General features: G+C 54.8%; 1 protein-coding gene across 2 annotated transcripts in view; it reads right to left on the bottom strand.

Annotated features, from left to right (window-relative positions):
* Positions 1-2,597: 2,597 nt before the first annotated feature.
* The window catches only part of KIRREL1 (kirre like nephrin family adhesion molecule 1), a 28,678-nt gene continuing 10,418 nt past the window's right edge, over positions 2,598-20,857 (bottom strand). The window contains exons 2-15 of one of the 2 annotated variants that reach the window (XM_039318522.1): positions 12,116-12,265; positions 11,247-11,396; positions 10,742-10,899; positions 9,764-9,914; positions 9,279-9,384; positions 9,001-9,149; positions 8,699-8,826; positions 8,340-8,466; positions 8,048-8,148; positions 7,720-7,918; positions 7,210-7,317; positions 6,662-6,801; positions 6,122-6,199; positions 2,598-5,709 (exon numbers count right to left, since the gene is read on the bottom strand). In XM_039318522.1, the coding sequence (XP_039174456.1) occupies positions 5,245-5,709; positions 6,122-6,199; positions 6,662-6,801; positions 7,210-7,317; positions 7,720-7,918; positions 8,048-8,148; positions 8,340-8,466; positions 8,699-8,826; positions 9,001-9,149; positions 9,279-9,384; positions 9,764-9,914; positions 10,742-10,899; positions 11,247-11,396; positions 12,116-12,265 (2,210 nt within the window). In that variant the 3' untranslated portion in view covers positions 2,598-5,244. The remainder of the gene's footprint in view (positions 5,710-6,121; positions 6,200-6,661; positions 6,802-7,209; positions 7,318-7,719; positions 7,919-8,047; positions 8,149-8,339; positions 8,467-8,698; positions 8,827-9,000; positions 9,150-9,278; positions 9,385-9,763; positions 9,915-10,741; positions 10,900-11,246; positions 11,397-12,115; positions 12,266-20,857) is intronic. The other variant, XM_039318523.1, reaches the window with a different exon arrangement.

The raw sequence follows: 20,857 nt of genomic DNA, 5'->3' as shown, positions 1-20,857 counted from the left end.
AAAGCGGCTCCTTCTCGTCTGCAGTGCTGGAGACTGGCTGCTGCATGCAAAATCTGCCTCTCCTTTCGGAAAGAGGGTGGCCAGGAGCCGTCATCTTACGCCACCCTGAGCCCCTCCCCACTCTATCTGCTTTCGGACAACCACAGACAGTCCCTGGGCCCTCGTGCAGGAAGTAAGGGAAGAGGTGCTGAAGGCACCTTTTGAGGGTCATTTCTTCAAATAATTCAGTGTTTAAACTATTGTAGCACACATGACAACAAGGTCAAACATGTTTACAAAAAGTAATCATTGCAGTTACTACCAGGACGTTTCACTTCATTTAAACTCTATCACAAAACTATGTAGCAGAAACCAGGCAAACAAAACTGAAAACAAGGAAAAACGGGAAAGAAAGAATTCAAGGTGTTGGATTGCTCAGGGCTGGACTGCTGCAGAGCAAGAGAGCGGCTTCTCCCTTGGTGTGGCTCCTTGGCCCCATTTGACGGTCTGCAGAACCGCTTCGCCCCATCCGGGTGGCAATGGAGGAGCCCAGGCACCCGGGGAGAGGCAGACACCGAGGCCAGCACAGATTTGGCATCTCTGGCTTGAGCTAATAAAGGTGTTGCCTTAATGCAGATTCAGAATTATGCAGTGATAATCTACGGATGTTGCAGAAAAGAAAACATTCATTTGATAATCTTCTTTGTAACATGGGGAGGGGCGGAGAGAGGCATTTAATGGCCTTAGATGTTCAGGCAAGCTCTTGATGTGAGCTGTCCTGTGATTTAATTAAACTGCTATCCCTCAGCGCTGGTGCTTCACGCTCCAAAAATAGGTGACATTGAGGTTTGTGAGAAAAAGGCTATTCCTTTTGCTTAAAAAAAATTGTTCTGATCAGCAAAAGCCATGCTCAGCAAATAAAAGTGCCTATTTGCTCACAATAGGAAAATATAAAAAGGAAAGAGGAAACAAATTTGCACCGTACATCAGAGATCCGCAGGGATGGCTGACAGGCACCTCTAAACACGGCCACAGACGTTGTCCCAGCCGGGAATGCCAGAAAAGGCTCCCGAGGCTCCGTTCTATGGAGGTAGAGAAACGTACAGCATCCGAGAAGCATTTCAAGACGAGCTCCAGAAGGGCAGGTGTGCCGTTTGTGCAGAGGGGGCCTGGCTTCCCCCTAAACTGGCTCCATCACAAAGCTCAAGAACAGTTTCCTTCCTTCCATGCTTTGGGCAGATTCCTTGGTCCTCCTTGTGCTTCCCCCCGCCCCATGGGTGTTTCTTTCAACATCCACATGTCTTGCTCTCCCAAAATAAGGGCAGCGACTCTGCTCTTCCTCCCCAGCTGCTCCAACAATAGAGCAGAGTGAAGGAATGAAAGCAGTCGAGGCAGGAGAGAGGAAAGCGCACCTTTTGCTGACTTCTGTGACTTCTAGCCAAATGCTCTGGTGCACGTGGAGGGCCAGACTCCCTTTGGCCCGAAGGGAAGGACGGGGTTGCAGATGGCAGCTGTGAATGAGGGGGGAGGGGGGCTTCTACACTATATTATAATAGCAACTACAGTAATGGTCACTTCCTTAATATTCAGATTAGGCTCCTCACCCACATTTTGCAGGTTAAATCACAAGTCAAAATATGAACAACGGGGAATGTCCTGCAGCCATTTTCAGGAGAGCGGCAGAGGACTGTGCCTGCCTGCGCTGGGCCAAGGCTTGTGGGCTGGTGCCAGGTGAGGCCAGGCGGGTGCCAGGAAGCTGCCGTGCTTGGTGAGCTGCAACATCAAGGAAGGCTGCTTAGAGGAAGCCCGGTGCCAAGCGAGGCCCAACTCCCCAGAGGCTCCCAGGGGTATGTTTAGCTGCTTTATGGGAAAGGAAATCAAATTACACTTTATCATCACTGCCACCAGCGTGAAGAGAGCAAGATTAGCCTCTATCCAACCTGCAGCAGTTACAATATTGCTGATTATCAGCCTCGCCAAGCCGTAAATCACAGCGGGACCACTGTTTGGTAGCTTCTCTTCCCTCTCCTATTCTCACAAAAACAGCAAGGTGACAAAAGGGCAGCTCAGTTTCCTCCATTTTGGCCCTTCAGCCTCTCCATGCTCCTCAGCTCTGGCCAGCTGGTCCAGAGTGGAAGGAGAAGCAGCAGAAACGCAGGAGACATTTTCAAGACCCCGTCCCAAAACCTCCCCTTGCCCCCACCCCCTGCCAAGGAGTTGCTATTCCTGAGTCTTAAAAGGGGGGCATGCAGGGGCCCTTCTTGCCTCCCCCCACCAAATGAAGAGAGAGCTGGAATCACCTCCCCCTCCTCCTAAAAGCAGAGGAAATCGAAGGTAGTGTGAAGGTGATTTAATGGGGGGCGCTAAAAAAAAAAAGCAGCACCTTGAACCATTTTGCAAAGTTTTGTTGATCCATGCTATCTAGATCAAAGCCTCCCCCCAAGTTCCTCCTGCATTCAGATCTCTCTCTCTCTCTCACACACACACATACACACACACTGTTCCTCCTGCATTCTGGGTAACATGCTGTCCTTCTCTGGCAGATGCTGGATTGGCTGCTCTCAGCCACCTCAAACTTTGTACCACACAGTTCGTACCAAAAGAGAGGAGGACATGTCCCATTTTTTAATCGTTTATCTTTATATATATAAAAATTAAATATATATTTATATATAATATATTGTGTTTGAGATTAAAAATATAGTACATATTTTTTAAGAATGAGAAAAGGAACATTTTTTTTAAAAAAAATGAGGTGAGGGAAGGAAGTTATCGGACAATCACGAATGTGTGTCTCTGGGAAAGAAAAGAAAAAAAACACGCTGGAGGTGCCCTCTCCCCCACGCCCTCACCTGGCGCCCAAAGAGCCGGAGGGGCCCAGGGCTCTGATCGCAACGTGCGTTTTGGAGCTGTAATTAGTTATTGCTCAAATTCTGGATGTCCATGAAGGGGGGGGGGGAAAGTAGGGAGGGAGGCAGTTTCTCCTTTTGATTGGTGGCTGAGACTGCCTGCGTTCACATGACTGTTGAGGATCCAGCAATTGCATTCATACATGACAAACTTGGCCAATGTTAATGCTGATTTGCTTGCAGCCAAGCAAGTTGTATGAACCCAGGCTGTTGGGCCTTTCAAACTGGAAATGGGCTCATTCAGGAATGAGGCTATGCGCATGGCAGGTTGTGTGAATGCAGCCACGGGCTTAGAATTGGTGGACTTTGTTGCTTTTGGCGCAGAGCCCTGTCCCCTCTCTTCAACTCCCCCATTTCTCCACTTCCTGGTGAGCAGAGGGCAGATGCTGCAGGAGCTCTATTCCTGGCACCTCTGGCAAAAAAGGGAGGTGGGGCGGGTGGGTCTGCTGCCCAACTCGGCACACAGCAACTTCCCTGCAACTTGCAACGTGAGACTGATCTGCAGCTCCCTCGCCCTCTCCAGGAAAGATGGGAGAAGTGCAACATGAGTAGCAATTCTGGAAGATTTTGCACCCTGAACCACCAAACTCACTTCTCTTGTTCCCCGAGGAGAACCGAGCAGAAGGTACCTCTAAAATGGGCACCCTGACAATCTTAGAAAGGAGCACTGGAAACACCCCTTGGAAAGTGCCCTTAGATCCAATGGAGGCCCTTCCTGGATTTTCCAGCCCCATTGCACTGGGGCAGCAGGGGACTGATAAAGCGGGACCCCAAATAGCACCAACATCCATTCAGCTGCAGAAAGAGACACTTCCCAGAACCAGCCAGAAGAGGGCGCTGTCTCAATGCACTTCTTCAGAGAGCTGTTCCCAGGCAAGTGCAGAGGGCTCCAGAGTACCTACCAGAAGAAGCAGCATGCAAAGGACTTGGGTACCATTGGTTTGGGGGGGGGGAAGAAGGTGGATTCCCAGTTATGTGTCCTGCTATACACCTGAGATATGAACTGTGCCAAGGAGCTCCCCCCCACGACTTGCTTTGCCTTCCTAGTGGGTGCACCAGAGCAAGAGTTTTAAGGCACAGGAGACCGAAGGGCTTGCAGTCACCCCCTAACAAGGAGGACAGGATAATAGGGGTTGGAGTGAATTGTCTGCACAGACACACAATGACCCACAGCATGCTTTCGTCAGCCTTCTGCAACAGCTGGGGGTCCAGGCTGGAGACAGAAAGAAGCCATGAGCCCTCCTGCGGGGGATGGGACAGGCCTGTAAGGAGGTGGCCATGTGGGAGAATGGAGGCCAAAGGCCAGTCTCCAGCAGGCTGCAACCAGGCTGCCCCAGAGGAGGGGGTTCAAGCAAGAGGGTGGGTGGAGGGTGCAGAAGAGGCTTCCTCCACGATGGCTACTGGCTACCGTGGCAGAAGGCTTGGGGGAGGGACCCACAGTGCCACATCTTGCAAAGGCCCTCCTGGCTGGCAGGCAGGTCCGCTCTTGTGAGTGGGTGGGGGGGCACCTGAGAGCAGTCCCATCCTCCCCCCCCATAACTGCCCTGTCCAGGACCCACAGGATGCAGGTTTTATGGACACTTTCCTGAAAGAGAAAGGGGGGAGGAATCGCCCCCAAGGAGTCCATTTCGTACCAAAATTTGCACAATGCACAGCTGTGGCCAAGGTGGGCAAGACTTTCACTCCATCGGGGGTCCGGAAGGGATGCAGACTTCAGTTTTGATCGTTCCCAGACAGCGTCACCCAAGTGCAAACCAGTTCTCTTAAGAGGGGCTTTAAGGAGGCAGCTGTTGCACCCAAGGCTGGCCTGACCCTGGCTTCTCCAAAAAACCAGGGCTGAAACTCAACGGATGCCCCCCTATTTGGTGGCTACCTCCAACCACTAGGCCTCACTGTACCGAACTGGGCTGACCTCCTGTTAATCCCATGAATGGAAGGCTGCCCGCTGCTTTTGCCTGGGGCTGCCAATGGATGCCTCTTCTGCATGTAAGATGGAGAATAAGTTTCAACAGAGGCAGGATAGAGATAATTACTGCTCTGTGGGGGCTCCATTGCCCTCCCCACTTATCTGTCTTTTACAAAGAGGAAAGGGGGAGCCCTTGAGGATGGGGTGTCTGCAGAATCTGGACCCTCATAAAAGAACCGTCAGAGAGTTAAAGCAGCAAGGAAGAAACTGCAGAAGAGCAGCTGGATCGGCGGCCACCGCATTATCCTCAACCGGGCAGCAGGTGCCATGCTCTGCATTGTCCACAAGTCCAGCCTGGAAAGAGGCTGGGGAGGAGGAGAGGGAAAGAGCCCCCTGAATATCAGGGGGCAGTCATGAGGTACCTGCACCCATCAGGATGCAACACCCACTTCAGACGTGAGTCTGCATGCGCTGCTGGAAACGCTGCCCGTAGTCTGAGGAGGTGTACGAAAAGCGGGTTGATGCGGTGTACTTTCCCAGGGGGTCGTATGTATCATAGGTTGCCCGGTCCAGGGTGGGCGGTGGAGGCTGGCTGTAGCCTAGGCGGTAGGTGGCATAGCTGGCACTTGGGGGAAAGCCCGAATGACCCCCATAGTTTTCGTACGACAGCTGGCTGGCCGTGTCAGCAGTGGCCGTGCCCGGTGTGGGCCCCGGGACTGGGTCTCCACTGTAGTCAGAGGCAGGGCCGCGGCCATAGCTGCTGAGCTGAGCATAGCCACTGGAATGGGAGAGGCGTGAAGACGGCCGCCCATCGTAGCGAGACGGGCCAGGGGCGCGGTAGTCTGTGTAGAGCACTGTGCGGGAAGACGGCCTGTCCTCGTGGGCACGAACATTATAGTAGCCATTGGTAGGATCCTGGAGGACCAACAGGGAGAGAAATACAGCAGCTGTTCACAAGGCAGCTTCACAATCACTACTGAATACAAAGAATGAAAAGTGGAAAGGAAAAGCCCTCCAGAAGTAAAGCTCTGCCTGACAGAGGGAGCCCCCCCCCCAAGCATTTGGGTGCTGCTGTAAATGTCACTGGCTGGAGGGGGCTCTGAGGTGACCCCTTCAGTGGAGCTCCTGTGCTTCATAGCAACAAGGGTCCTGGGAGCTGAAAGGAAAGACCCAAACTCTTCCAGGCAATGGACTACAGCCCCTCACTCCTGGGCTGCCCCATGGCAGAGCACCAAGCTCCCTCTGGTCTTTTAGCAGCCCCAGCCAGACAGAGAGAGGCAGGGGCTGCTAAAGGCTCTCCAGCTGGGGCCAGCAACCTCCCTCTCACCTTCAGCTCATATTCTTCCCGCGTGTCCACCGTGTCACAACGCAAGTCCTGCTTCAGGTCCACGTCATCCTTGAAGGGCTGTAGGAGGCAGGGGGGGGGGGCAGGAAAAGACCCCAAATTTCAGCCAGGCAATCTGGTTGTCGTACTTTGCAACATCCAAAGTTCTGTCCCTATTCCTCTCTTGTGGGCATCCTGAGGAAATCCTACGGCCTAGCAGTTTCCCAGGGAGTTTGTCTTAGGCCATCACCCTGTCAGGCTCACCATGGCTCTTTGCTCCATTGATCTCTCTCTGTGACGAGTGGGTTTCCCAGCTCTGACCCTTCTCACCGCCTCCCACAGCTCACCCATAACCCTCAACAAACACATTCCCAGCCACAAACACTCCCACTGCCTCCTCAGTCTGAGCATCATGTCAAAAGAGAAAACATGACTTGCATGCCTTCTGACCCAGCCAGTAGTTGAGTTAAATGAGGAGTGGCAGTGGGCAGGTCCTCCCTCAGGCTTTTTGGATGAAGGAGCCAGGTGTGGAGGTCCCCTCACCGAGTAAATGGCCTTCATAACCCGCGGTGCGGTGGAGACGCTGGCCGTGTCCTCCTCGCGGTCCGTGTGCAGCGTCAGGGGTTCCCGGTTCACCGTCTCCACCTTGATGTCCAGCTTACGCAGGGTCACGTCTTTTCGGCCTGGGCAAGAGAGAAAATTCAGGGCATTTTTGATTCCTGGCAGAAGGAGAACCCCAGAGATTTCTCAGGCTGAGCCACCAGTGCTTAGCTACGCTTCCCTCAAGATATAGTTCTTCTGCCAGGCAACCGGAAGAGCACCCAACCAATTTCCCTAGGGGAATAAAAAGTCCAAGGTCTCATCTGATGTGCCCCGGAAAGGGCCACTTAAGAGCTTAGGAAGCAGATAATCCTCCCTGGGCTCGGCTTGAAAAGGCAATGTAAGAAACAAAGGGGCATAGAAGCCGAGTTTTGGTCAAATAAGTAAATGGAGCTTCCCCAGCTAGGAGCAGTATGCTGCTAAATAAATACCAGTTGGCCCTCTGTAAAGCAGATCATGCCCCGATTAACCCATGCACACCAGACACTCACTCCCTTTGCGACGTCGGTATAGGAAACAGCCCAGCGCGATGAAGCAGAAGATGAGCAAAATACCAGCTCCAATGGTGGCACCAGCAATTATGCCCACTGGCAGAACCTCTGCAAAAGGGGGAGTGGGAAGCAATGGGAAAATAAGGCTCTTTCCAGGGATCAATTAAGCTTTTACACATTGACTTTGTCCTTTTACGTCTGAGACAAAGCCACGCCATCTCCTTGCGGGGGGAGGGCGGGGGAACAGCAAGCAAAGAGAGGCAGCACCAGCCCCATTAGAGAGAAACCAAGAGGAACCTCCTGGCTCTCAGAATTGGCAGCAGCCTCCAAACCCAGCAGCACCATCAAAAGGCAGGAGGTTACCTGGAATCAGAATGGGCAGAGGACTGCTGAACTTGCACACTCAACCCCCACTCCCCCCCCCCACTCCTGGTCTTCCCTGGGGCACAAGGGCAGCCGCTAGTGAGAGCCTTCCTGGCACTTGCCAGCTCCCCCCTTCTGATTGCCCACCTTTCTCCTCCAACTGAATGATGGCTGTCCGCGGACCGAAGGCATTCCAGGCAGTGCAGTTGTAGCGTGTCTGGAAATCCACCTCCATCACGTTGTTGATGGTGAGGGTGGAGAGCACCCCATCACCCGTGTTGCTCCGCTCGACAGTGTAGCGCTCCAAGGTCCCCATCTCCAAGATGTTCTCCTTCCAGCCCCAGGCCTTTGAGGGAGAAGAGGAAACAGCTCTTGGCATCCATCCATCCATCCGCCAGCCAGGCGGGTCTCCTTCCAGATCCCTAAATACATCCTGCTCCAAGCCAGTATCTTTAACGGTGCCCTCAGGACTCACGATTCGGTCGGGGAGGGGCGTGCTCCCAATGAAGCATTCCACTTTTCCTCGGTCACCCCGCACAGCATACTGGATGGAATCGCTGGAGATGATCGGCGGACCTGGAAAAACACGGAGGAAGGACAGAAAAGGTGTTAGGAGACCAAGACAGTCAAAAACCCAGGAGGGCCAGCTAAAGTGGTCAGCAGCCTCCCCTCTTCCCTGGGGTGCATCCCTCTGGAAAGGCCCAGACAAAGCAGCTGCCACCCACAGCTGTGCCCAGTTGGTGAGGGGTGTCCCTGCTTTCACTCACCATTGACAATGAGGGCCACTTCACGCTCGCCCACCCCGATCCGTGGCACAATGGCCTTGCAGACGTACAGCCCTGCGTCTTCCTGCGTGACAGACTTTATGTACAGCTGGTTGCTGTTGCCAAGTATCTGGGGGTGAAAAAAGATGCAAGATGCCTTTGGTGGGGGGAGAGAGAGCAGGTCCATCATGGAGCAGCACCTTCCCTCCCTTCCTCCTGAGAAAACCCAGTCAAGATATGGGTGCAACCCTCCATCCCAAACTGGAGCTGCTTCTAAGAAAAGATTGCTGCTGCCGACACACACACACACACTCACACACACACACAGCAATCTGGTCCACTAGGGCAAGGAGGGAACACACCATGTTGGATTCCTTCTTGGCCCAGGTGAGGGTCAGTGGAGGATTCCCGGTCCACACACAGGTCAAGGTGACATCTGAGCCAATATCGGTGGTCAGGGGCTTTGGATCCACCACGATGCGAGGAGCAACTGGCAAAGGAGAGCAGGATAAGAGATGCTACGAAAGTGACCCCTCTTCCCTCAAGGGCCCAAGGGGACACCAGGGCCCCAGGTGGCGATCAGAGGCTTTGGGGCTGAAAGTGCAGGCAGGAGGCGTGGCTTTCCTTCTCCCGTCTCAGCCTTGGCAGCTATCCCCCCACTCACAATGGACGTCCACCAGGGTGCTGACGTTGGTGCTGCCCACGTCGTTGCGCACTTCGCAAGAGACAGGCTCTGTGAAGAAGGTGTAATCCACCTGCGTCTCGTATTTGCTCTCCTTGGCGTCCTCAATAATCGTTCCACCTTTGGCCCACCTGGCGGGATGGGAGAAGAGCTATCCCATCAGGTCAAGCATTGGGGGGGGGGAGTCAGAGGAACCTCCATGCAAGAGCAGGTGAGGGTCCAGAGGTCCATCATTCCCATCTGGTCAGTGCCTAGCTCACCTGTAGCCTTTGATTTCTGGATTGGCGTTGGCCAAGCAGGTGAAGGTGACTCTTTCTCCTTCCTGCACCGTCTGTGGCTGAATGGACAGCGTCACCGTTGGAGGATCTGCCATGCAGAAGGAACGGTTAACAGCCATGTAGCCGATGGCTACTTCTTTTCTTTGACCTGACTACCAGTTGGGAGCAGCACCCCCAGATTTCTTGACCCCCATCAAGCTCCTCCTCTGCACCCTACATGCCAATGCTGTTGGCATCCTCTTTTGCCAAGAGGTCTAACAACTAAGCTGTCACACACCAGCTGGTCATTGTCCCAGCCAGGGTGAATTCAGAAACCAAAATATTAACCAGCTCCAGCAAGGACACTTTGCCATCTCTTCTCTTCCAATTTTTCCCAGACCTAAGCCATGGCCAGCAAATCAGCCATGCCCCCCACTTCTGAACAAAAAGATTGGGGTCCCCTGATGACCCAAAGTGTCGCTCCTTACGGTGAACGTTGAGCTTGATGGAGGCCTCCGTGCCTGCAGGGATGGCATCGTTGCTGCAACGGCACACATAGACTCGCCCAATGTCCAGGTCGGTGGGCGTGATGAGCAGTTGGCTAATGGTGGTCTCTCTCTTCCCATCCATTAAGACTTCCTGGAGAGGCAACAGAAGCTGAAAGTCTGGGGACATGGCCAAGGTGAGCCGGGGAGCCGTCAGAACTGAGACCGCAACTCTCTTCTCGTTAGAAAAGCATGGCTGACCCTCCCTGCACTCAGGATGCTGGCTGGGCATTGTACTCCAGTGAACAAGGTGCCTCCCCTCCCCCCCACACAAAGGACCCCAAGGGAGGCTTCTGCACAGGTTACCAGAACTGAAGCAGCAACACAGCCTTTTGTTAGAAAGATTCCCAGCAGAGAAACCTGCTCTGATGGCAGCAACCCTCAATGTGCCCTGCCCCAAATCTGGGGGTAATTGCACCAATCAAATTAGCCTGGAACCAAAACGTTCCAGCCATGCCTGTTAAATACCCAGCGAGGTTGCCCAAATTAATGTCAATGCACCATAAACTGCTTGGGGATTAATGAGTAAAAAACAGCCTCGCCAGAGCGAGGAGGTTGCCAGTGCGATGGTAATTCTGGATTTTGGTGGAGAGAAATGAATTAAGAATTTAAGAATTGGGGAGGGAGGAGGGAAGCACTCCCAGGAGGAAAGAGGAGGTGGAGAGAAACTACTTGCAGCTGAGCAGGATTCGCCCTTCGCACAAGGCACTCCAGGCACAGAGGCTGAAATCTGCAACGCCTCTGAACACTCAAGAGATGCTGGGAATTAGGGGAGCTGCAGTCTGATATGGCCAAGGGGCAGCGAGTTGGGCAGGCTGGGATTCCATGGCAGATCTTGGCCTCTCATGGTGTCTGGGAGTCGGTTTCCTCATGGTACCTGCAGACCCCGAGCAGCCCTCCCACCAACGTCGCCCAGTGTACCGTGGCAGTAGCAGCTTCGGACTGTGGCAACCCATCGCGGAACCAGATGATTGTGGCCGCGGGCTTGGCATTTTGTGCCCGGCAGGTGAGGTTGTGTGGTGTGCCCGCACGGAGCAAGATCTCGGGGGCCCCATCAATCACCGGGTCTTCAGGAGGAACTGCAAGGGAAGCAGACAGAGCCAGCCACAGGTCAGGATCCTGAATAGAAGCCCGGCTGGTTTGGGGACCCAACACTTGGGCACATCATCCCATCCCCAATGGGAAAAGTAGGGAGATAACAGGCAACCCCATTCCTCACTCTGTTTAGAAAGCACTGAAGTGTCTGGAAAAGAAAACAGTCAGCACCCGGAGCCACTGGGAGTGTCCCTGGCCACGAATAGCTATTCGCAAAGGATAGGGGGGCGCAACTTGAGAACATGGGACAGGGAGGCAGCAGGAGGGGAGGGGGTTCCAAATTTCTGGGGCTCCAGCCATGTTTTTCCAAGAGGGAAACTCCCCCACTCACTGAGGACTGTTAGCTTGGCACGCCGTGATCGCAGGGCAGCCTCTGTGGCCTGGCATTCATATAAGGCATCATCGGAGAGAGCTGCATCAGTGATCTCCAGATTGAACTGGCCGGAATCCGTCGCCCCGATGATCCGGTAGCGTGGCCAGGCTGAGGAGAGAAAGGCAGGTGAGCAGGGCTGGGTGCCCAGCCAGCATCACCCCCCCTCCTGCTTGGCCTGCCCTGCCTGCAAAGCCACACCTGAACGTAGCCCAGGCCTCATCAGTCAATGGCAGAAGGTAAACTTTGTCCTTAGAGGGTCTGCAAGGAGAGGCTTGACCTCCCCAATCAAGTGAGGGAAGTGTAGTGCCATTCCCAGTGGCTGTGAGATGGGGGGGTCAATGGCCCCACACAGCAAATTGCCCCACCCTATGAAACACAGGGCAAGGAGCGCAACTGGCTCCCAAAGCAGCCTTTTCTCCTGCATGGAGTTGGGTCACCTTGCTGTAAAATTCGAGTGTCTTAAACGGTGGATGATCACTTGTGAGGAATGAAAACAGGCTAGGCAGACGTCCGCAGAATAAAAGATCATGGAAAACTGCCACGTTAATTAATAAGAGGCGGCAAACGAATTGGGGGGAGGCTCCGTCCTCAGCGCTCTGTGCTGGAGAGGTGGCACTGTTGGGCTGCCCAGAGTGAAGCTCCTTGGAAGGAGGCCAGCTGATGCGGGGAGGGGGGAGGATGCCCCCAGCACTGTCCCTGAGGGGAGCTGGTGTTTTCAGAGATGATGCCCTGTGGCGGGCAGGGGGTGAGCAAGGGTGGGAGGTAGACAATTTCCAGAGAAGATATGCCATAAAAAGCCCCCCCCCCCCGGGAGAAGAGAATCCCACCTTTGAGGCCTTGTCCCATCCCCAGAGCCAGGCCATCTTTGGTCCACTGCACGATCCCGGAGTAGTTCAGCACCACACAGGACAGCACGCCCTTCTGTCCGGCCACCACCGTCTGGTCCTCTGGTTCTTCGATGAAGCGGGTCTGGAGGACTGAGGGGAGGGGGAGAACAGGGCGGGCTGAGTTCTTCTGCAACAATTCGTGGGAATTGGATCTGCAGAACTGCCATGAACAGTGGCAGTCCACCTGAGAGAGGCTGAGGATGGCAACAAGCAAAACAGCCTCAGGAGCCTCCTTTGTGAGCCACAGTCAAGGTGAGTCCCCGTGCATTTTAGGACTGCAGGTGCATGCCTGTCTGTACTGACTGATTTAAAAACAGCAACAACTCAGAAAACTGAGTAACACTTTTATAAATGACAATACACAATAGGAACGACTGTGTCTACTTGGCAGGGCTGCTGCGATGTACACGCTTAAAAATTGCAGGGTGGCGTTATTTTCTGAATCCTGGCAAGACTCTGCCTCCCCCTCGCCACAATGCATGCGTGAGCACAGGTGTGCACACCCATTGAGGCAGAGCGGCTTCCTCATGCCTGCCAGAGGGGCTCGGGGGAGGCGATAGTCATGATAAGCAGGCACTGCAGAGATTTCATTTAAGGTTGCTGTCACTTCTCTCCAGATAAGAGAAAGCGCTGCAGTCTTATTGATTGTTGAGCCAGGAAGAAAAAAATTCCAGCACACGTCACAAGAAATAATTTGTGTATGGAGAGAAACTATTTGCGGGGCCAAGAGCCCCCTTCCTTCACACCCCCTCTTCTCCCAGAGCAGAGATGCCTCCCTCCGGATGCGCAAAGCCTGGCTTGGCACTTGGCCCCAGAACAGGGGCAAACTGGCAGGGTCTGTGGGGCGCAAGAGAAACAGCTGCCTGCCTGGTGGGAGACAGGACTGGACTTGGAGGCTGCAGCGTTCCTCCCAGTCTGGAAACTGGGAATAAAATTTTTGGGAAAACCATCTCCACGTGCTTAGGAGCAAAGCAAACAAGTGGGTGAGGGCCGCCCCATTCTGGAGTTGCCTTCTAGCCCAGCCAGCTGGGTCTCTTCCGTTGATGCTGCTTCAGGGGACCCGGATCCACCCCCCTTCCCTCTTTCTCCAAATCTCTGGCCCTTTGGGGAAAGAGGGGGTAGGGATTATGGCCCCCCCCCTGTGCCAATTCAGTCCAAATCACTGAAGGCTGTGTTCAAAACAGAGCTTGCCCCCTTCTCCAGAGTACAGCTGCTTAAAATGCTGGTCTTCTCCAACAGTGCTGGGGAGAGGGATGATCCATGGTGCCGGGTCCCAGCTGCCCTTCGGGTCTCGACACGTGTCTCTTGGGGCTTTTTCTTGAGATGCAGGAAAGGACAAAATGAGGAGGTCGTCACAGCTGCCTGAAGCCAAGATTTGGGGATGCCCAGCAGATCCTAAGTCCTGGATGGAGCTGCAGAAACTGGGTCAGCAGCTAGTGCTGGAGGCTGAACCTCTAGATGCTAATGGACTACAACTCCCATCCTCTCGCAAGACGAAGGTGGCTGGCAGCCAATGACAATGGCGTTTCAATCATATGGAGCACACAGGGCTTCGAACTGTTGAATGCCCCATCCGGTTGGGGTGAACACCTGGGGGGCAGGTGGATGCCTTCTTTCCTTCCTCTGGGGCCCTCCTGGCCCTCAGCTCAAGGCGGGGAGAGGGGAAGGGAAGGGGCCCAACCGCTCCCGGCTAAGGAAGACTAAAGGGAGCACTAGAGCCAAGCAAGGGGGGCTTTCCTCAAGCCCATCCCTCAATTTACCAACAGGAAGGCTGATTAAAGCCGCTCCGGTCTCTATTAAAGCTTTTCATTTCCACCAACAGCTTTCAGAAGGAACTAAATCTCCCTGCTCAGACTTTGAGGTTTTATCGCCTTTTCTTCCCTGGGTTTCCTCCCCCCGCCTCTTTAAGCCTTTTCCCCAAGCCACTCACTTTCTCCCTCCATAAAAGCAACCTGTGCATTGTGTCCTCTAAGGAACGTGGAAATAAAACAGCTGGCTGCCCTGGGCGTTTTGGAGAAGAGAGGGAGGGTCCTGCGAAATGCCCTCCTTTGGCCGTGTGTGAATCTAGCAGGGGAGGAAAGCCACCCAGGGACAGGACAAACTGCTCCCCCCCCCCAGCTCCAGTTTGCCTCCTTGAGCCTCCCCCCCCCCAGGTTAAGCAGCACCGAGGGGCTGCCCATCTGCTACAAAGCCCCCCCCCCCAACCTGCCAGGGGCGCTGCTGTACATTTGATGGCTGGCTGGCTGGAAACCCGCTCCTCCTTGCCCCCCCTTCAGCCCACTCACTCCGCCAAAAGCATTTCTCCAGCCCTGAAAAAGTAGAAACAAGACAGGCGACTCGCGTTCAAAGCAGCAAATGAGACGAACAGAGATCTGCCAACTAACTGACGGGGAACAAATTTAGGTCTGAGGAATGGAAAGAGGAAAGAGGAAGGGGAGGAGGGGTTTTGACAGGCAGAAAAGCCACAGAAGAAGACAAGCGATTGTCTCGGCAACCTCCAGAAGCAGCCAGACATCAAGATTTGGCAACATCAAAGTTCACGTCGGAGCCATTACCCGTGCCGTGTGCCAGGGAAGCAGCTCTCCCTGCATCTGTCTGGCAGGCACCCTCTGCAGACGGGTATGGGGGTCTCCAAGGGGTGCCCTTACTCCAACCCGCTGGTTCCCTGCACGCTCCCTGCCTTGTTTGCAAACCTGGCTCCCGGCTGCCCTCAAGGCTGCCAGCAGCGACCCCTGGAGAATCCCACCCCCAAAGAAAGGCTGCCCCCTCCAAGAAAAAGAGCGGAGCCAGTGAGCTGCCCTCGTGAGCAATAGGAAAGCGATGCCCACAGAGGTGCCCCTCTCTCTGGGTCCTGCCCAGAACGGCCCTCCCCTTCCAAAAGGGTAGCTGCCCCAAAGGGACCCCCAGAGCTGGTGCCTCCCCCCCACCCCTCAGCTTGCTTGCTTTGAGCCACAAGGCTCAAGGGAGGCTTCCGTGTTTGGGGACCCCCACAAGCCACCCTGATGAGGTTAAGAAAGACAAGCCAGGGGGAGCCCAGCCAGCCTTCATCTTTCCAAATGCTGACCTGGTTGGCACACCCACCTTGTCAGGTCTGCTGGCGAAGGAAGAAAAGCTGGCAGCATTCACATGGAATGAGGAGCCCTAAATCACAGTTTACAAACAACAATGACTGTTCCAGACATTAAACTAAAAACCACCACCTTGAAAGGGGTTGTCTAATCTCTGTTCAAGGGCATTCTCCAGGATGAATTGGGGGCAGTTTTCAGAGAAAAAGATCCCTGGCATTTCCCCCGCACTCCCTGGCTCGAGTAAGCGCCCCACTAGGGTCTGGGATCGTGCACGTTGTGTGGGGCAGCCCTAAGCCAAAGCCCCTCCCAGCAAGCTGGGCGTCTGCGGCCGCTCTCTCTCTGCCCAGACGGTGCCCCTGGGCAGCCCTCTTCACCAGTTCTCATTGTCTTTCCCGCAGGAGCAAAGGCCTCAATTGGTTTTGACACCAATCTCACAACAAATTTAGCACCTCATTTCCCAGCCCAATCAAATATTCCACCTTGATTATTTCAGCGCCACAAGATGGGGCTTTTCACATCCAAACGAGCGGAAAACACCTTGGCTGGACGTCAGACTCCATCAGTCTCACTTTCCAACCTCTCGGCTAAAAAAGAAGAAAAAGCGGGAGGCAGAAGCCAGCCAGGCCCATAACCAGGATGGACAAGGAGGGGGGGGAGACCCCCCTTCCTCTTTCTGGCTCTGAGTGGGAAAGATGCGCCTTGGAGGCGAGGCGGACGGAGGCAGCCTGGCTCTCGACAGGATCCCCAGGGACCCTCAGCTGCCTCCTGCCTGCCCCAGAGTCACCCAAGCTGGCATCGCCTCCAGGAAGCCCAACGATCCGGGGGAGAAAACCCTTCAGGCAATGAGCCGGTTCCCACAAGATGCAGGACAAGATTTCCCACCAGCCGCTGCCACCACCACCAACCCATGCTAGTAGAGTCACGTATGCTGTGTGAATGCAGAAGCTGGCTGGGGACTAGTCTCCCTGAATTGGTTACTGCTGCTGCTAACAGCTTCTGGATCCAAGGCTGGCAACCTGGCTGCTGCCTCTGACCAGCAGAGGCTCTCCTTGGCTTGGGGGGGGGGAGGTTGGGAGAGAAAATCCCCCACTGCGTTCACAAGCTGGCCTCCGTGGCTTCCACTCTTTGTTCCCTGGGCTCCCGAATTCTTCTTCCAGAGAGGAGGGGGGCAACCCCTCGTTCCCCCCTCTCAGGGACAGCCTCCCAGTCCCCAAGTGCAGCTGGGCCTATGTCCTCTTCCACACAACCACCAGGCCCAAGGGGTCTCCAGTGATCTGCCAGACACAGGGAGTAATTGGAAGAGACAGCTAATAAACAGGCATTCATCAAACTTCTCCAAGCCTCATCACCCCAATCAATTAAAAGAGAAGGAAGCTGCCCTCCTAAGCCCTCTGCAGAAGCAGCCCACGTACCCTCCAGGGGGAGGAGGAGAGGACGGAGTACCAGAAGGGGGAGAGCAAATTTCTGGCCCTGCTGGGTGTGCAGGAGGGAACCACAATTAGCCCAGAGAAAACATAAGGAAAATTTTCAATTAAAATCATGTCAAGAGGAGCTATAAATACAGCCTGGGTTGACACAAGGAAATTGACTCTTATTTTCCCTCCTCAAAGTTTCCTAAACATTTTCCACCTAATAAATAACATTATCATTATCAGAATTATTACGAGGATTATTAAAAAGCTCCATCCAACCTCAGGCTTCAAAAAGCAATATATGACATTCTCCCCCAAACAAATTATACTGTTTTCAGCACACAAAGACAGGAATAGAACTGTGCCGGGAGGAAAGTGGGGGGGGCAGGGAAGAGCCCCTAAAACTAATGAATAGCATTACTGCCTTACAGCAAACAGCTCCATCTTTCTGGAGAAACGCAGGGAGACAGAGGAGGGGAAAGACTGGAGATAAATGTCCAATGGGCAGCAGCTGAGCCTGGGGCTTGGCTGGGGAGCTGGGTCAAGCCACGATCAAGCCAGGACCGAGCAGCAAAGCAGCAGCTACAATGCCCCAAAGGGCCCAAGATCAGAGGAGTAGCAAAGGCTGGCAATCCCTACAGCCAGCATCCAAGGAAACCCCTTCCGATGCCAGTTGATGGGCAGAGGGCAACTGTCCCCTGCCTCTGGGGTCCCCACGGAGAAGCCTTGGCCCCTGGGAAAGCTGGACACGGCCTGCCTCTCAAATTGGGAATGGTGCCCGGTCCTTGCCAGAGGCAGGAGAACCCACAGAGGGCTGCTTCTTCCCATTCCAGCCCACTCCCCACATCTGCTCAATCCTGCTGAGCTGCCCTGGGTCCCCCTAGACAGAGCCAGGCAAGCTCCAGAGAAAAGGCTGCTGGAAACTTTCTCCTGCTTCGAGGCATCTCAAGAGAAGCACCTGCCAACATCCAGCAGCCCCCCTCCCCCCCCCCGCATTTAATTTGGCAGATGAGAAGCTGCAGCTAAAACACCTTTGAAGGTTTACATAAAATCTGGGCCAAGTGCAAGATTTATTTTTCTGGATGCTCAGTGCAGAAGAGTTGGTGGTTGAGACACTACCCGGGGCTCCCAGCTTCCCCCCCAAATAGACCCAGTGGGGCAAGGCAGGCTCAGGGGGCGGCCTGATCCAGGTCAATGAGAAGAAGCCAACTCAGAGCTCAGCTGTTTACCAGCATCCCAAAGTTTGTGTGTATCTTGAAAAACATCAGAAAAACAAATTTTGGGTTCTCTGGCAGTGCCCAAACCCGGACCCTGGCCAGCTCCCCCTTTCTGGAATAATACTGCTATCTTTACGGGCTCAGCTGGGTCTGTTCCCCCAAAGCCCCCCTCCCGGAAGAGAGTTCAGGGTCCACTGGGCCCCACACCTGCCTCTCCGTTTTTGAAAAGCCCTTCACGGGAACCCTTGATCTCTTTTGCCCCAGCACAGAAATGGTGCAAAGCTGTGGCAGCCCTGGAGGAATCTCAGAAAAAGGGGTGCCCCCAGTCCTTCCCCCAAATGTCAGCAGGGGTGCAGCCCCAGGCTGTGAGCCCCTTTGTTCTGGCCGATGAGGGGGAAGCCCAGCTGCCTGAGCTGGAGCTGGGAGGGGAGGGGTTAAGTAGCCCCTCTCTGCTGTGCTGGAATCTGCCTTTCTTTTTTCCTTCCTTTCTCCCTCTGCCTCCCTCCTCCCCTCCCGCTTCACCTCCTTTTGTAAATCAGAGGCCCAAGGAATCCAATTATCTTGCAAGCCCCTCGGGTGGCCACGGCAGCTGGAGCCCCCCCTCCTCCCGCCAAGCAGGGCTGCCAATTTGGAGGGCATCTTCCATGGCCCGGCCACCCCCCAGCTGTGCCCCAAAGAGCCTCAGGGGGCCCTTGGGGGCTCCCTGGAGTGGAGGGAGGCAGAGCAACCTCTCCAGTTCAGGGGGCTTCCAGCTGCCTGGCTCCATCACCCCAGGGTGAAACCCTGCCCCTCCTTCTCCCCTGGGGCAGTTAAATCCTCCGGAAAGGACTCAGCCAGGCAGAAAGACAAAGAGGCCGCTGGAGAAGGAAGGGAGCCATCTCTCTGTGGGCAAGGATGGAGCAGCAAGCAGCCCCTCTGGTCCAGCTTTCTCCCTAACATTTGCCAGGTGGGAAAGCTGAAAAGGAGCGTTTGCTTAACAGGAGGAAATAGAGCTTTTAACATAAAAGCTGGGCTCCTCTTTTTCTCCCCTCCCATGAAGAATTCCTGGGAGAGGAGGAGCAGTGAGAAGACCCCCCCCACTCCTACAAAAATGAAAAGAGAAATGGTGACCCACAGAGACTTGGGCTCTTTTGGGTTGAGAGCTGCCCCCTCAACAGTGGTGTCCCTGGGGGGAGGGGCATATTTCTGTGATGGGCTTTGCCCAAGGGGTGCCAGGAGGAGCGGTCCCCATCGCTGGCCTGGCCACCTCCCCCCTCCCCGATGTTTCCCCCTCTTCTTCTTCCTTGCAGGTAGCCAGCAGTTCTCTTGCAAAAGTAGGTCAGCACAGCCAGCTTTGGCAAGCTCTTTCTCCCCCCCCCCCAGCCAGTTCCCATTCAGACCCCCAAATCTCCCCCAGCAGCCAAGCGGCCTGGCAACCTCACAGCAGGTTTCCCCGTGACCAGGAGGGTTGCCAGGGGACCTGCAGGTGCAGAAGACCCCAGGCCTGAGGGAGCAGGGGGGAAGCCCCTGGGCAATCTGAGTGGAGCTGCCAAATCCCGTCACAGCCCTTAAGAGGCAGGTGGAAGCCTTCCTCTTTGGGGCCAGGAAAGCAGAGGGAGGGAGGGAGGCATGTGGGAGAGGTGGGGGGAGGGTTAAAACTGAAGCCGTTTTGCCCCCCAGGTGACAATAGAGCAGCTGGGGTGGAGGCAGAGGAGGCTCAGCCTTCCCTGGGGCTGCCTGCTGTAAGGTCTCCCTTTCGGAGGGAAGCTGCTCCACATATTTTCTTCTGGAGGCCTGACTGGCTCTTCGGAATGCCCAGCTCCCTCTGATTTATAGGCTAACAGCTTGGAAACTAACAGGAGGACAACGGAGGCGGATATTGCCTGTTTTTACGGTTGCCCGGAGATCGGTCCTGCAAGGTTGGAAACGGATGAGCAGGTTCCCTCCTCAGTTAGGCAACTCGGCTCTTTCTGCACCTGAGTGACTCTCCAGAGACAGAGAAATTTGGACTTAGGCCCAGTTCCCCCATTCCAACTTTGCCCACCCCTCCCTCCCTCTTCCTCTTCTGCACTCGTGTTGTCGGAGAACAGGGAGGCTTAAAACAGCAAAGCATCTCCTCCAGCACTACTGAAGAAGAAGGCGGAATGTTATTCCCAACTCGCCTCTGGGCAGCCGCGGCTGCACCCCAGCTCCAATTGTCTGCTGCTGCTGCTGCTGCTGCTGAATGGCTCTCCTAAGACGAGCGGGCAGGGGAAGGGAGAGCTGGTGAGCGCACACCATGGTGGAGAAAAAACCAGCCACCTGGGAAGTTAATTTCCAGGTTATTATTTCTCCTCCAATCCCTCCACCTGCCTTAGTTTAACTCTGTTTTATTCCTGGCAACGTGGGAAATGTAAACGCCGCAGTTGCTTTGCTGGAAATATCTAATTGTCCGTCCTGGCCAGCATAAACCTCGCTCTTGTTTCCAATGGGAGGTTCGAGGGGAAACCGAGTCAGCATGGGGGGGGGGCGAGGCCGAAGCAGGAGATGCCGACACAAGGCAGCCTTTTGGCACTGAAGCGCTGGGACCCAAGCTGGACCGGGCCTGCTGGAAGCCTGTGGAGGGCGTCCGTTCTGCCCCTCTGCCCAGGGTGGGCCAGAGATCAGGAGGGTCTGCCGACCTTTCAGGCCTCCACAGACAGGACGCAATGGAGATGTCCTCTCCTGCCCTCTTTCTGGGCTCCGACGTTCCCAACCCCAGGCAGAGAGAGAGGCTGCTTTCACCAGGGAGCCCCACCTGAACCCCAAGACTAGCAGATGCCCTGAAGGGCGTTTTTAAGGAGGGCTTCCAAGAAGGCAGCTGCCTGACCTTCCCCCCCCTCCAGCACAGATCATCCCCATCTATCACTCTTATCATGCCCCGTCCCTCCATGTCTGGTTGGAACCCACGGAAGGGAGGAAGGGAGCTGCCCGAAATGGCTCTTCCCCCCTCCTGTCCATTCCCCAGAACCAGACCAAAACCAGAGA

The sequence above is a fragment of the Crotalus tigris genome, unplaced genomic scaffold, assembly GCF_016545835.1.
Source record: "Crotalus tigris isolate CLP2741 ecotype Arizona unplaced genomic scaffold, ASM1654583v1 scf7180000021444.432893, whole genome shotgun sequence".
Classification (NCBI taxonomy): domain Eukaryota; kingdom Metazoa; phylum Chordata; class Lepidosauria; order Squamata; family Viperidae; genus Crotalus; species Crotalus tigris.
This window is presented reverse-complemented; position numbering and strand designations above follow the sequence as displayed.